This window comes from Argiope bruennichi, chromosome 1 (genome assembly GCF_947563725.1).
Source record: "Argiope bruennichi chromosome 1, qqArgBrue1.1, whole genome shotgun sequence".
Lineage (NCBI taxonomy): Eukaryota > Metazoa > Arthropoda > Arachnida > Araneae > Araneidae > Argiope > Argiope bruennichi.
In genome coordinates, this window is record NC_079151.1 from 151111024 (window position 1) to 151128098 (window position 17075).

The following is a 17075-nucleotide window of genomic DNA, read 5'->3' on the forward strand; positions in this document are numbered from 1 at the left end:
GGGACACCCGTACTCACCTATAGTAGGTGAGCCCTTGAGGGGTGGAGTGCATAGGGTGTTTCGGGACAGACATTGCTCGGAGGTAATAGTGTACAGATATTTTTTGGCGCCTTAAATTTAATGGCATTTGGTGAGAGACAACATAAAGACTTTCCACTGGTGAGGTACGAAATGCACCTGAACAAATTCTTAAAGCAGAATGGTGTATGGTATCCAATCTATGTAAAACAGAAGATCTTGCAGAACCATATACCATACAACCATAATCCATGCGTGCTAGAATAACTGATTCATAGATTCGAAGCAAAGATGTTCTGTCGGCTCCCCAAGAGGTTCTTGAAAGTACTTTGAGAATGTTCAATGATCTGTCACACTTCTTCCGCAGATGTAAGACATGCGGAAGGAAAGTGAGTTTGCGATCAAATATTACTATTATAAATTCAGATGGATGGAGTTCAATGATATCGGGACTTTTGGGTGCGCCACCAAAAATGGGTGTTAAATCCTTATGGATGATACCCTGCGTCGCCAGTCCCAGTGCGACGGATTTCTGTGTTTTTGATAATTTTAATTTTGAAGGCAGCTGTATCGATGAAGAGCCACGTTTTGCAAGCTTTAGTTTCAGTGAATTTTAGGATTTTGAATTCGATTTCGATTTAGCTGGTTTGATGTTCTCAGGAATATTTTTTGCAGTAGGTTCAGTTTGAGATTCAGAGGATTTATCTGCATGTTTGTTTTCAGTGGAGTATTTAACACAATTCTTACAATTTGTACAAAAAGGTTTTCTTGCTACAGATGCATATGTTAAGCCAGGTGAGGGTGTTTGAGCTAGAATTTTCTTTCTAGCTTCAGGATAGGATAAATTTTCTTTCATTTTTATTGCTGTTATTTGTTTTTCTTGTTGCCAACATTCACAATTTCTAGAAAATGAAGTATGATTACCTCCGCAGTTTACACATTTTTCGGGTGCGCAACACTGCTGGCTATCATGGCCTTTTTCTGCACAACGGGCGCAAGTGAGGGTCCCGCGGCAGTTAGCTTTCGAATGACCAAAACGCTGACATTGAAAACATCGTAGAGGATTTGGAATATATTGTCGTACGAGTAATTTTATGTAGCCTGCGTATAAAAATTCTGGTAGCTTCGGACTATGAAAAGTAATAATATAATGTTTTGTGGGAAGGAGTTGCCCATCCCTACGAATATTAATCTGACGTACATTTGTCACTCCTTGTGGCTTGAGTTCCATAATTATTTCCTTAAGAGGAACGTTAAACAGCTCCCCACATGTAAGTGACATATGGGAGCTAACAGTGATAGGTATAGTTGTTGAAAATGTATTAATATTTTATTTTATTTATTTGTTTATTTTAGAATGGCAACGTTATTTAAGAAATATTTTTTGCTGTCTCATTTTGTAGATGGCAACTGGCAGATTAAACATTTTTTGTCGTCCGCGACAGGATTTTCTCGAAACAAAATAAATCAAGATGTTTCAAGCGATAAAAGGTTTTAAAAAAGAAGATCTGAAATACGTTGCGTCTGAAATTGGAGAAGACGTATCAGAAAATATTACGATAGTTGGATTAAAAGATCTTATTTTAAATAGTTGTGAATACAAGAATGATCCAGAATTCGTCCAAGAACTTTTAAGGAATGTTATTTCGGAAAGGAAATTAAAAGAAGAAACCGAAAAAGAAGATAGAAGATTGCAGCTTGAAGTTGAAAAAGAAATAGAATTGGCAAGAATACAATCTCAAAATAGAGGTGAGTCCTTTTCTGCTAATTCTAATGCTGATTTAAATAATTATAAGAGAAAGTTTACACTGCCTAGATTAGAATTTAGACAATTTGGCGACGATATTAAAGATTGGCTCCCATTTTGGAGTCAATTTGAGCAAATACATAAAGATGAGGATATCGCACCAGAAGACAAATTTCAGTACCTAGTTCAAGCAACAATTTCTGGTTCTCGTGCTAGAGAGGTTGTTGAAAGTTTTCCGCCAACTATCAAAAGGCTATTGATGGTTTAAAATCGCGTTTTGGTAGAGAAGATATTTTAGGGGAAGTATATGTGAGAGAATTATTAAAATTAATTATTTCTGTGCAAACAAAAGAAACATTTTCATTAATTTCTTTGTATGATAAGCTTGAATCATATTTACGAGCATTAGAAACATTAGGTGTAACCACAGATAAATTTGCATCCATTTTGTATCCTATGGTTGAATCTTGTTTCCCAGCTGATTTTTTAAAGGCTTGGAATCATAGTAATATTTCCAGTATTAACTCTGACGCGAAAGAAAGATTGGATAATTTGATGCAATTTTTGAAAACGGAAGTTGAAGGAGAAGAAAGAATATGTTTGGCTGTAGCCGGTTTCGGTTTAGGAAAGGACCAAGAATATAAACCTTTAAAAAAGAAACAATATAGCTCGGAAAATTTGAGAAATAAATTACCTACAGCTATAGGTTTGTTAACGACTGCTGCAGATAAAGATGTAAAGAAATCTTGCGTTTTTTGCGGTGGTAAACATTCAAGTTCAGATTGCTTTACGGCTCAAAAAATGACTCTATCGGAAAGACAAAAAATAGTCAAGGAAAAACGATGTTGCTTTGCATGTTTATCGCCATTTCACGCAGTTAAAAGATGCCGAGCAGTTTTAAAATGCCTGATATGTTCTAAAAAACATTTTCCTATAATGTGTGATGTGCTTGATTAGCAAAAGATGTCTGTAGAGGGAAAAGAAGATAAACCCGCACTAGATGTTAATATGGCTAATTTTAATAAACAGAGCCCTAAGATATTTCTTCAAACTCTCAAAGCTAAACTGGTATCGGATAGTAAACAGAAAATTATGCTGTTACTTTTTGGTTCTGCATCACATAAATCTTACATTTTGAAAAGTGTAGCTGAAGAAATGAATTATACACCCGTTCGATGTGAAAAATTGGTACATTCTCTTTTTGGTGGCGTTATCACTAACGAATTTAAACATAATTGTTATAAAGTAAAATTGAGAAATTTGAGGGGAAATTTCGGCTGTGATTTTGAAGTTCAGGATCAGTCTATCATTTGTGACAATATAAGACCGGTTTTTAAAGGTCCCTGGATAAAAGAATTAGATGAAAATCAGATTAATCTAACTGATATTAGCGATACTTGTGAAAGCATTGATATTCTAATTGGAGCTGACGTTATGGGGTAAATGTTAACTGGCAAAAGAAAAGTCTTATCTTCAGGCCTTGTCGCTGTAGAAACTTTCTTAGGATGGACCTTAATGGGTAAGGTACCACAGGAAGAACCTTCGGAAGAAAACCTAGCTATAACAGTGCTGTCCTTATTTGTAAATGAAGCTGAAATCACAAATTTATGGAAATTAGATTCAATCAGAATCAATGATCCTGTTGAGAAAAAATCTAAGAACGAGATTGATCTTCGGACCAAGGAGCATTTTCTAGAAACGGTAACAATTAATAAAGATGGTCGATATGAGGTTTGTTTACCATGGTCTGATGATAAGTCACCTTTGCCCGACAACTTGGATTTGGCGAGGAAAAGGCTCGACTACACTACCTCAAAACTTATAACTATGAATATGTATGGGAAATATGAAAATATTCTTCTAAATTGGTTAGATGAAGATATAATAGAGGAAGTTCCGACCAACGAAATGAACTCTTATGGTAATTATTTACCTCACCGTGCAGGGATAAAACTAAGCAGCAGCACTACTCCAATTCGTCCGGTATTTGACGTTTCAGCGAGATTAGCAAATTATCCATCTTTGAATCAGTGCTTGGAATGTGGTCCTAATCTCAATGAGCTTATTCCAAATATTCTTCTTCGATTCAGAGAGGGACAGCTTGGCGTTATAGCTAACATCAGGAAAGCTTTTCTGCAAATTAGTATTCGTAAAGAGGATAGAGACTTCCTTCGGTTTTTGTGGTGGGAAAATAGAGAGATAGAGTTGTTTTTTGGGGTAAAATGTAGCCCTTTTCTTTTAGCTTCAGTAATTGAGTACCATATTCAAAAATGGGAAGGATTTGAAAAATCTTTGAAGAAAAGACTTTTGGAGAGTTTCTACATTGATAATGTCGTTACTAGTGTCGACAGTAAAGACCAATTAGATTCATTCATCGACAATTCTAAAACCTTGATGGCAAAAGGTGGTTTTGATCTTAGAGAATGGGAATGGTCTGGCGACTGTGAAACTAATTCAAAGGAAGAAAACTCAGGTATTAGGTCTTATTTGGAATAAGAAATTAGACACTTTGAAAATTAACATGAAATGGCTGGATGACATTAATGTGGAAAAAGTAACTAAAAGGAGTATGTTATCTACAGTACATAAAGTATTTGATCCTTTTGGATTCACTGTACCAGTGATGCTTTGTCCAAAAATAATGCTACAAAAGGCATGGAAATTAGGTACAAGTTGGGATGAAGAAATAACTGGTGAGCTTCGTAAAGAATTTCTACAGTGGTTTCAAGAACTTAAGCATTTGTCTGACATACAGATTCCTAGGTGTGTTCAAGCATCTTCAAAAGATATAAGTAACTGCACTATTCATACGTTTGTTGATGGAAGCAAAGATGTATTTGCTGCTGTTACATTCTTTAGAATAGAAAATAATGGTCGAATCGAGCTATTTCTACTTGCAGCGAAATCTCGAGTGGCTCCTTTAAGAGGCACAACTATCCCAAGAATGGAACTTCTTGCGGCAGTGATTGGAGCGAGGCTAGCGAATTCAGTTGTTGAAGCTCTTGGTTGGAAAAATGTTACTGGAGTGATTCTACAACGATATATTACTGGAGTGATTCTACAACAGTGATTGCATGGATATTACGGGAAGAAAATTGGTCTGTCTTCGTTAGGAATAGAGTTCAAAAGATAAGGAAGTTGAGTAATCCTACATCATGGAGACACATACCTGGTGATAAGTATCCGGCAAATTTACCTTCCAGAGGCTGCAAGGCAAAACATCTAGTCTCCCTAAGATGGTGGGAGGGTCCACAATGGATGAAAAATGCTTTTGAATTTCAAAACATTATGGATTCCTCCAACCATGATTGGAATGAAGAAGAGATTAGAAAGGAAAAGTCTAAGACGACTTATATATTATCAAATAATGAAGCCTGTGGTGTTGCAAACTGGTACTACAGATATTTTTCGAACTTTGATAGAATAGTTCGTCTTGTTGCATGGATCCTCCGCTTCAAGAGCAACTGCAAAAATATAACTGAGAAGAAGCATGGTGAATTAACAGCTACAGAATTTCAGGAAGCAGAAATGAAGGTTTTATTTATGATACAGAATGGATCATTTCTCCCAGAAGAGGAAAAGAGATTAGAAACACTACAAGTATTTAAAGACGATCTTGGCATCATCCGTTTGAAAACTAAAACTATTTATCGCAAGCACAGTGAAGATTTTCTTAAACCTATTGTTTTCTTAAACCTAAGCATGAAGTGGTAAAGCGGTTCATCTATAATGCCGACGTTAAGACCTGTCATGCTGGAGTCCAGATACTATTGAATGCACTTAGAGAAAAGTACTGGATCCTAAATGGAAGAAAAGCGGTGAAACATGTGGTGGCTAATTGCATTACGTGTAAAAGATATAGCTCAAAGAACATGGAAGTTATAAGTTCCCCCCTTCCAGAAAATAGAGTAAAGGATGCTGCGATGTTTCAGATAACTGGCGTTGATATGGCTGGACCTTTATTCCTTAAAGAAGACAAGAAGAGCTGGGTTCTAATTTTTACTTGTGCAGTGCACAGAGCTGTTCATTTCGAGCTTGTTACTGCTGCCTCGAACGATGTTTTTTTAATGGCCTTTAGGAGATTTGTTTCTCGCAGAGGAAGATGCACAACAATATACTGCGATAATGGCTCCAATTTTGTTGGAGCAGCCAACTATTTAAAACAACTGGATTGGAACTGTATCCAAAAATATGGAACGATAAACTCTATTGACTGGAAGTTTAATCCTCCAACTGCTGTCTTGTGGGGTGGATGGTGGGAGAGATTAATTAGAATTTTAAAAGATCTTTTGAAGAAAGTGTTAAGACAGGCACGTCTCAATTATGAGGAGATAATAACGGTTTTGGCAGACTGCGAGTGTGTAATCAACTCAAGACCTCTAACTTACATTTGCGAAGAGGAAGCTATAAAACCAATTTCTCCATCGATGTTCATACAAGATGTGCATGAATGCAATCTTCCTGATATAGATGCTGTAGAGCAAAATTTTGTGAGCAATAGATTCAAATACAGACAAGCAGTGCTTAAAGACTTAAGAAATCGTTTCAGATCTGAGTATTTGGGTGCTCTCATACAGCGGAGAAATAAAAAATCTAGAAAATGTACAGTTACTGTTGGTGACATTGTTATGGTGGGAGCAGATAATAAAAAGAGACTTGTCTGGCCTTTAGGTCGTATCACAGAAATCATACCAGGTAAAGATGGACATGTACGACTTGTTCGAGTGCAAACTTCACAGCAGAATTTCCTGCGACCAATTCAAAGAATATATCCATTAGAGTTAACATCCTCTGATGACTTCTCCACTTCGATGACACAAGATGATTTGAATAAGTCAAATGACATCACCAAAACTTCTGACAGTACTTCTGGCAACGAGATGAAATTTAGTAGAGCCGGAAGAAGAATTAAATTGCCAGAGAGACTGAACTTGTAATTTATTTTGTTTTGATTGGACATTTTCAATTAATTTTCATTTTTATATTTAAATATTAATTGAAAATTTGTAAAACGTTGCCATTAATTGAATCTCATAACTGTGTTTAACTAATAGTATTATATTTTGATTATTATTCATAATCAAAAGGTGGGAGGATGTTGAAAATGTATTAATATTTTATTTTATTTATTTGTTTATTTTAGAATGGCAACGTTATTTAAGAAATATTTTTTGCTGTCTCATTTTGTAGATGGCAACTGGCAGATTAATCCCAAGATGGAATAAACAAAGTTTGAATTTTTTACCGGCGGGATATCGTTTTTCTATTTTAATATAAAAAGCGAAAGAAAATGGTGTTTTTCTTAGGCAGCTTTAACAATAGTTGCCAAAGCTTTTAATTTTATGATTTGCTGGGCTTGCTTGCAGACTTCAACCAGCAAATCACCTGAACGCATTTTACGGATGGATTCAACTTCACCGACAACTGCTGCAATTGCTTTTTAGACGTGAAAAGGCGAAACATTATTAAAAGTTTCTTGCTTATCAGACACTCTTTTAAAGACAAAAATCATATCGATTGGTGGAGGAGATGTGAAATGTGTTTGTTTTCGATGCCTACTGAAGGGAGATTTTCGGGAGGAGCCCATGCGATATAGATAAAAATTCAGGTCCGACGGCACCGCCCACCACGGAGCCCAACAAGGGAAGGAAGCCACCGTCTCTGGCCTTTCCCAGCCTCATCGCTTACCTTAGTGCTGGCCGGTACCTATACGCTGGGAGTTACCCCCGGAGACAGTGACTACCCTTAACGCCAAGCACAAGGAGTAACCCCTTCGTTTGATCCCTAGCAAACTAACCACTCAGGTGGCTAACGACCAGCCGATTGATACACCGGGGACCACAGTGCACCACCCGTCTAATGGGTCGCCACGTACGGCAAATACGTGGGGGTATTTGCTGCCCATGAGAAGCAGAAGCAAACAGAGTGGCGACAGCTTCTCATGGGGAGCTCCCTAGCTTGCCGTCGAGGGAAAGAAGAGATACAGCAGACAGCAGCAGGTTTAGGGGAGATTAAACATAAAGGGGGTAAAGATCCCTGGGAACCTCGAGATTGGGACACCCGTACCCACCTATAGTAGGTGAGCCCCTGAGGGTGTTTGTGCAAGGGAATCCACATGACCGAGGCCGTCTCGAGCATGCGCGGAGTAAATGTTTTCTCATAAGAAGAAGGAAAATATTCGATACGCAAGTTTAAATTCCAGCCAGTCTCATTCAAGTCGACCCTTTTATCGCTATCGAATCAATTGTGAATTTGTATGTTATATATCTTTTCGTGTTAATGGGGTCAATTCATGTGACGTAAAAGTCACATGTCATGAGCTATCCGCGCATGGCATTTAAGTTTCATCCGCGCCGCTTTCGTTAATTAGTCTGCCATTAACGTTCTCCGCCGAGTATGAAGCGGATTTTTTTGTTTACATTTGAAGTTATAATTTGTGAGTCATTTTCTTTCCTCTTATTATGTGTTAAAAGAGGGAATACTGGTGTGCTGATGGATGCTTTAATGCGAAACACTAGAGTGACTGTCATGATAAAATGTTTTCTTATTTTCCTTTCAACAGTCCTGCCTAAGGTTGGTACCTTTGGTATAAATTTTTTCAAGCCTTTGAAGGCGGTGATATGCTTCGATCATTTTGAAGAATTCATTCATTGTCTGTTCATTTATTAAATCGTAAATGGAATTCCAGTAAACGCAAATGTTTCAGTAATTTTTTAGAAAAATTCTTCGAAAAAAAGAAATCTGTAAGCGATTTGCCAACAAAAACAAACAAACAAAATCGTGAGAGCATTTCTAATTCACTTTATTCACATTTGATGAAATTTCTGATAATTTTCAATATGCTTAGAAGGTTTTAAAATGTTTACATGAATATTACATTGCATTTTCTAAAAAATCTTATCTTATATATATATATATATATATATATATATATATATATATTTAAGTTTTGAAAACACATGTCATTTAATTAAGTATATAAATTAGTTAAGTATAAAAACCATTAATTAAAGTCAAATAATTTTTGCATTTGATTTTTTGTTTTTGACATTATAATAAAATGCATTATTATTTACTTTTTTATTATGAACCTTAAAGTTTTCTTTATCTTTTAGTAATTTATGTTATTCAGTTATTGCTGTGTAATCATGTTTAATAACAAAAGAGCAAAATGGATAGCTCCAGAAAGCATTATTACTAGTTTTCTATTACATTTGCAGATTTGTGATGGATTCAAAGTGAATTTATATCAAACAACTTTTCTATTGTTAAAAATGAAATTTCAATAGTTTATTGTACTATTTAAACTGAAATTGACTTTTATCATAATATCATGTTATACCATTGCGCACCTCAGTGATTTCTGTTCTAATAAATACAGGTCTTTTCATTGAAAATCAAATTCCATATCAGCATTTATTATATAATTTTTATTCTCAATTTCATTGCTACATGCATGTCTCACTTTTTTTTTTCTATTTTTTTAACATATCAATTTTGAATTATAAAATTCTTTAAAAACATAAAAGTGTTTCTTTTAACTCATCTATATATCCTATTTAACTTCTCTCTCTCTCTCTCTCTCTCTATATATATATATATATATCATGACCTTATTCTTGTTTATTAAATTTATTGTATTGTATGTTTTATTTTATGATATTCATTCAATGTAACTTTTACTGATGTAATTTTAACATTAAAAAAAAATTTCATAAATGTTCTGGTTTAAAAGTATATTGTTCAACATAATGTTTTTATTTGTGATAAAAAAAACTGTTGTTTAGTATTTAGAATGTTTCTGTTGAATAAAATTGATTTCATCATTTACATTGACATTCTTGTCATGCTGTGTTTATATTTTTTCTAAGTGTCTAGAAAAATAAATGTTGATAAATAGTTTTTTGAATTAGTGAGTACATTGAAACATCTATTTGATCACATTTTTTCAAATAATTATCATATATATTTTATCTATGTATCTATATATTTTTTTGTAATGTGTAAATAAAAAATATGAAACTGTAATTTTGTTTGTTTTCCTTTAATGATCTCTACAAATTAAAAGGAAATAACTGATTCATAAGTTGCATAGATTTAAAAAAAGGTATCTATACCTTTTGTATTTCATAATTTGAAATTGTAAACATAATTTATTCAATATATACTAATTTGAATTGCATGTTCTTTCCTCTGAGCAAACTGAAAACACCAAAGTCTCAATATGTATAAAAGTAATTACATAAGAAAAAAAATGTAATAATTTTATTAGTAAGCTTTAAAATATTAACTTATCTAAGAGTAATAATTTATTTTTAAAAAGAACTATATTTATAAGATTCAACATTCAATAATATTTAAATAATATGTAAAAAAGGAACATATGTAATTTTTCAAAAACACTGCCATAGTCATTTGTCAAAATGTATCCTTTGGATAAAAAAAGGGGTGGAGGATATGGGAAAGGAAAGAATAAAGCAGCACCAAACAAATTAAAAAGCGACGTTGATTAATTATACAAAAACAATAATTCCATTGAAAATACTAATTAAAATTTTAATATAAGAAATAAAATTATATAACGAAGAACATTTGGAGAAAATAATTCAAAATAATATCTTAAAAAAAATCAGAAGTTTTTAATAATTGATCGGCTAGCGTAACATTTACTAAACAATGGTTTCATCAACGTTATCGGCAGACATCCGGACATGCGCAGAACGGTTGAAAATTGAACAGAAACGGTTTGTTTGGTACCTGACACGTGACCGTGAATTGACCCCATTGCAATTCACCATATTAAATATTCACGGCAGTAGATTTATGCAGACTCATGGATAAATTTTTAAGCGGAAGTAAGGACTATAGTCAAGCATCAACAAGTACACAGACGAGCGTTGTTCCGAAAATAAAATCGAGGAAATATTCTCAAGAATACTTAAATCTTGGGTTTATCAGTACTGAAGTAAATGAAGAAAAAAGGCCCCTGTGTATCATTTGCTCAAAATTGTTGGCCGGAGACAGCATGAAACCTAATAAACTTAAACGACATTCGGTAACGCTTCATAGTGAGTACGTCAACAAACCCAGAGAATTCTTCGATTTAATATTAAAATCATATAACAAGTAATAACAATCTTAACAATTTGCGTGACAAATTGTTTTCAATACAGCTTGACGAAGCAACAGATAGTAATAAAGATGCTCATTTATTTGCCATGTTCGAATTTGTGGTAATATGTCAGAAGTAGAACTACTTTTCTGCAAACCGACAGAACTCAAAACATCAGCAATCGCATTATTTCCTATTTTAAATGATTTTATGAACGAGGCAAACATAGAATGGAAACATTGCGTCTGAATATGCACCGATGGTTTTCATTCAATGTCCGAAAGATTCCAAGATATACAAGCACTTTTAAAACAAAAATCGCCTCAGTGCACACATTGCATGATCCACAGAGAAACTTTGGCTTCGAAAGAAATGAATCCTGGTTTGAATATTGTGTTAACTACAGTTGTAACAGTAGTAAATTATATAAAAATGAGACCCCTGAAATCGAGAATCTTTTCCGCACTTTATGAAAACATGGGTTCAGTACATTCAGCGTTACTATTTTATTGCGAGGCAAGATGGTCATCACGTGGGAAATTTTTGCAACCTGTTTATGAATTAAGAGAAGAAATCGCCATTTCCTAGAAGAAGAAAACAGACAGGAGGCCCAGAATTTTCGAGATAGTTTATTTGTGATGAAATTGAGGTACTTGGTCGACATATTCGAGAACTGAGACTGGCTATTTCTAATATTAAGCCTTCCTTCGGAAAACGTTGCTCTGCAATACAGGTCCAAGGAAGTCACTAATAATTATTAAATTTGTTTTTAATTTAGTATGTTTTGATTAAGTAAGTTGTTTTACTTCAATAAGTTATTAAATATGTCGAAATTTATTTTGTTTTCTATGTGTATGTGTGCTTTCCTTTCAGTCATAATATTTTCTCTTTTTCTCTTTTAAATAATATTTTCTCTTTTTCTCTTTTAAATAATATTTTCTCTTTTTCTCTTTTAAATAATATTTTCTCTTGGATATTCTCGCGCCCCATTTCTAGTGTCCCCCCTGGTGTAGTGTTTGATCGGAAGCTTACTTTCCTTCCACATGTCCGTAAATTACGGAAGAAATGTGATATGTCCCTCAGTATTTTGAAAATCCTCTCAACTACATCCTGGGGAGCAGATCGTGCATCTTTATTTCGCGTCTATCAAAATGTGGTTCTTTCACTTATCGATTACGGATGCGAGGTGTATGGTTCCGCACGAACTAGTGTTTTGCGTAGTTTGGACGTTATACACCCCTCTGCCTTAAGAATATGTTCGGGGGCTTTTCGCACTTCACCAGTGCAGAGTTTATATGTAATCTGTCAACAATTGCCCCTATATCTGCGTCGCAGAAAATTAAGTACCCGATATTTATTCGCAGAAAGTTAAGTACCCGATATTTAGTCGCAGAAAGTTAAGTACCCGATGTGCAGTATTGTCGCATGAAAATTCCTGTTGGCCTCTCAAGACTGTATAATGCGCGTTCTTTTAATATCCTTCCTTTCTTTGCAAGGGTAAAACAATTTCTTGTCGATTCAGATCTTTTACACGTTGAAATACAGCACACTGCCAATTTTGATCTTCCCCCCTGGGATATTCCCTCAATTTCATATCTAAATCCTTTTTCCACATATGATTCCATATATGATCTACTAATGCATCGATTATCTTTCAACAACTTTATCATTATCACCGAACTAAATATGCTAGTTACACTCCCATCTTTACTAATGGATCCAGAACAAGTAACTATGTCGGTTGTAGTGTCGTCACTGCAGAAGATACATTCAGCTATAAACTGAATAATTTGTGCTCTGTTTTGACAGCTGAACTGATGGCTATTTTGATTGCTGTAGAGAAAATCTCTAATCTCCCTGTGCGTAAATTCTGTATCTATACAGATAGTAAGAGTTCTCTTGAAGTTTTCAGCCATCCTCGGAATGGAACACACCCCTTAGCCTTAAGAATTCTATCCTATTTGCGGACTCTACAAGCTAGGGAACTCGAAATTTTATTTTGTTGGCTGCCTTGCCACGTTGGTATGTACGGCAATGAATTAGCCGATGCTGCCGCAAAGACAGCTACCATTTCATTACAATGTTCAATTCCCTACTCAGACGTAAAAAGACACCTTGGCAAATTAATCCACAGATTATGGCAAGCAGGTCTCTAACAAATTACGGGTTATTCATCCTTCTATCAACTTAGTCGGACTTAGCAGGACCACTTTTCTTGAAGAACAGTTCGAAGGTTTGGATTGTATTGTTCACTTGCGCTGTATACCAAGCTGTTCATCTGGAACTTGTGGCTTCTCTAAGTACCGATTCTTTTTTAATGGCATTCCATCGATTTATGGCTAGAAGGGGTAGACCAAGAACCGTCCACTCAGATAATGGCGCTAATTTCAGAGGTGCAAATAATGAACTATCTGAACTGGATTGAGAAAAAATCACTAAGGAAGCAAACATTCGTAGAATTTTGGGGAAATTTAATCCTCCCACAGCTTTCTGGTGGGGAGGCTTTTGGGAACGGTTGATTCGGGTTCTCAAAGAACTGTTAACCCATCGAGCGCCGGCTGTCTAGCTTAAGAATGTTCTTAAAACGGCGGCAGTCAAAATAATGATTGAACGCAATTTACTAAAAAAGAAATTGGCAGAACGTTCGTAAACCGGCCTGGAATGTTTTTACTTTCCCCCGACCATTAACAGCAGGGGGTAAACTTTCCCGCGTCTCGACTATCACGTCCTCCTAAACACCAAGGATTTTGAATAGTACTGACCGATTAATCAAGTAATAAATCTGTCAACGCAGGCAATTGCCATGTGGTTTTTCAACTGAGAATTTGGTTTTCGCTCTGAGGACTAAGAACTTCTCTTTTAATCTGCAATATTTGCAGAAAATAGAATTTGTTCAAAAATAAATTCCGCATAAATTCAAAAATAAATAAAAAATTCCGCAATATGATTTTATAAATTTTTTTAAGTAATAGAAAAATTTGTTTAATAAATGATTTAGAGAAATTATCATTTATCAAATTGCATTACGAATATAACATATTCTTTTTACTGACATTCAGAGAATTTTACTTAAGTTTCATCTAATTACGTAATAGTAAAAATACTACGTTCATTTCGGAAAATATAATCTGTTATTGAAAATTTTTAAATAAAAATTTGCATGATTTTTTTTTGTTTTATATTTTTGTTTCCTATTCCATTTTTTTAAGTTCTGAAAATAATAAAACAATCTTTGATCAATATATAGTAGGTGAATATTTTATTGATAATATGTTTATGAAAATATTATTAACTTGAATATTTTTGACATATTATCTTATTTTGAAATAATTAAAGCAATAAGGTGAGATAATAAGTTTTTAAAGTTAATTTTAATGCTGAAATATGAAAACTTATTAATGCCTCCACTTACTCGCGAGGCTTATATCTGATAAAAATTATCATTTCATTCATATTTTTAGTAGGTGAATACTTTGAATGGCAATTTCTTATATCATTCCTAATCTTGTCACAAATCTTGATAAAAAGGACTCATAGTCAGAGCAAAAATAATTTCATAAATCCATGCATTTCTCTGCCGACAAATATTGCAAAGAAACCTTTCCTTCATTTAACTCCATCAATGAACTCAAAATTTAAATTGTACTCATTTTATTAAGTTACAACATTATGATTTTTTGTAAAAATTCGTAAATTATTAAATCTCGCAGATAAAAATGAGACTTAGCTGCATATATCGAATAATTAAGAATTACCCCTTTCAGACCGTTGCTTCCATGCTCTTCATGTCTGAACAATTCAAACGAATTTCATTGGCAACATTTATAATATATTTCACTTCATGTGAATTTCAAAAAACGGATGCACAATAAAATAAAAGAAAAACAATCTAGAGTAAGTAATCATAACTTCAGCGAAGTTTAAAACCCGTGAGTGAAAAATAAGGTTTTTATTTCATTTCAACAATAAAAATACTTGCTACAAATTTTGGCACATTAATTAAAATAAAACAACTTATAGATATTAATGAATCTGTAATAGTTTTGCCAGTTTGTGGAGGAAGGACAGAGTTCTTCATTTAAAGGATCTTATCCTCCGGTCACAAAAATTGGATGGAAGAAAAGTGGCTTAACAATGGCATTACATATTAAGAAGGTTGTGCTAAATCAGAAATAAAATATATAAGTTATTAATATATATATAAGAAAAACAAATAGAAAAATAGAGAGAAGCGTGTATTTTTACGTCATAAAATTAATTGGCAAAGAATGGGGCGGAGAATCATGTTGGTGTGGTAAAGCAGCAAGTTATTGGTGGTCTAGTCACAGATGACTTATCGGGGTCACATGATGTTAAAATCTTCTTATCATCTGTAACCATTTTTTATCAAAGCAAAAGGTAATATTCAAACATAGCTTTTAAAAAATTCAAAAGCTAATATTTTCGTAAATTATTAATTTTTAAAGCATGCCAAAAATTTTAATAATAATTTTCCCGGGGTAATTCAAAGAAAAGAAAATTAATTAATTTGAAATTTGTATATCAATTTATCTAATTTATGTATATTTTACATTAATATATTTCATTATGAAAGGAAAGAAATTATGGAAGTGAAATTAAATTGTCTTTATTGTTGCTTCTATTGTTGATATCAAGATATGATTCAACTTATTCTTTAATGTTGAGTATGTTTCAGTGGTATGCTTTTGTTATACTTTAGATAAAGTTCAAGTGCAAAATCAAGCATTGGTGAAAAATTTTTAGCTCATTTTTAAAAATTGCTATTAAGATCGGCCTTAGGAGGTGCATTAGAAATAAATTTCCTAAAGGAAGCAATTTTTCTATTGGAAACAATCTTTACTAGTGTCTGATCAATAGCCGAATTTCAACCAAAATATAAACCAATTTAGTAAGAAAATCCATTTGCATTATATTAGTGAACAGAGAAATCGATTTTTTTTTATTTTACTTGTTAGTTATTAATTATTATTAAATATATTAAGAAGTACGTCTTTAAATGTTCTATGAAAAAAACTTTAATAAATATGAAAATCAAAAATGATAGAGCACACAATTTTTTTGAACCAAAATCTGAAATTGAATAAAGAGCAAAACTTTAAAACTTTTACCATAGATTATTGACATAATACCGACGTTAATTTTATAAAAAGAACAGTGCTTTCAAGAGTGATGAATAAATCTTTTGAATCCAAGACTCATAAATTTCAAGAATGGTAAAGATTAAAAGAAATACTCAGAACATCCTTCAAGAATTCTTTCATGTCTTGCTGAATGCCTAGCAAGGGAAAATATCCTCCCTTTCAATGCAAAATTAGTACTTCTGTTGTACAATTTGCCTGGCGCATGTTTTATATAACCCATTTTGAGACACACATTTTTCTTCAATAGGCTATTGTCGCCAGATATAACGCTTCTCTTTGTAAAGCGGCGGTCCAACCTCACGGATTTGGTCATAAATCACGGATTTGGTCCACCTCACGGATTTGGTCATAAATCTGACATCCTACCCACTGGGGGAACACACTCCCCCGTAGATGGATAAACATCAAAGAGCCGGAAAATTTGTTTAGGCTATGGGGGGGGGAGAAGGTCAAAGAAACTGAGGGGTTTGAGTGGTCGAAAGGGGAACGCGTGCCGTCTGAAGATTTCTCTGGTCGTGGGTCCGCTGCCACAGGCGGGGGTGGCACCACGAAGGAAGGCTGACAGTTTTATGACCACATCTGTGAAGATCCTCCGGTCGTTGGACCGCGGCTTTAAAAGTAACTCGGGCAACTGTTAGCACTAAACCTACCGACATTTTACTGCTTGATTTGATCGTAAAATTTCTATTAACAATGCGGACAAGCGGAAAAACTACTTTCACATAGAGAAACACTTGCACTTTCTTACGGAATACTAACAATTGAACAGAACCGAAATCCATAGAAATAATAATAATAATAATAAAATACTCTTGAGATAATCTGTGAGAAGTTTTTCTTAAAACATATTGCACATATCTCTTAAAACGATAAATGAACCATGGTGGTAATAAAACAGAATATTATGCATTTACATCACATCGGTCCAACTCTTCGACATTGTTCCAAGCAAATAAGAATGGTTCCATTATATCTTCATTGAGAGTAGACAGTAGATAGTAAAAATGTTGCTGACTGTTATCAATTGACGGGTTGC

General features: G+C 34.0%; 2 protein-coding genes across 2 annotated transcripts; both read left to right on the forward strand.

The window, feature by feature from the left end:
• The first annotated feature begins 3592 nt into the window (after positions 1-3592).
• LOC129975691 (uncharacterized) lies at positions 3593-4261 on the forward strand. Its single transcript, XM_056088824.1, has one exon. The coding sequence runs from the start codon at positions 3593-3595 to the stop codon at positions 4259-4261; it is 669 nt and encodes a 222-aa protein (XP_055944799.1).
• A 1376-nt stretch (positions 4262-5637) lies between these two features.
• Positions 5638-16440, forward strand: LOC129975698 (uncharacterized). The gene is made up of 2 exons (XM_056088837.1): positions 5638-6320; positions 16287-16440. Exons 1-2 carry the CDS (start codon positions 5638-5640, stop codon positions 16438-16440), a joined length of 837 nt encoding a protein of 278 aa, XP_055944812.1.
• Positions 16441-17075: the final 635 nt, after the last annotated feature.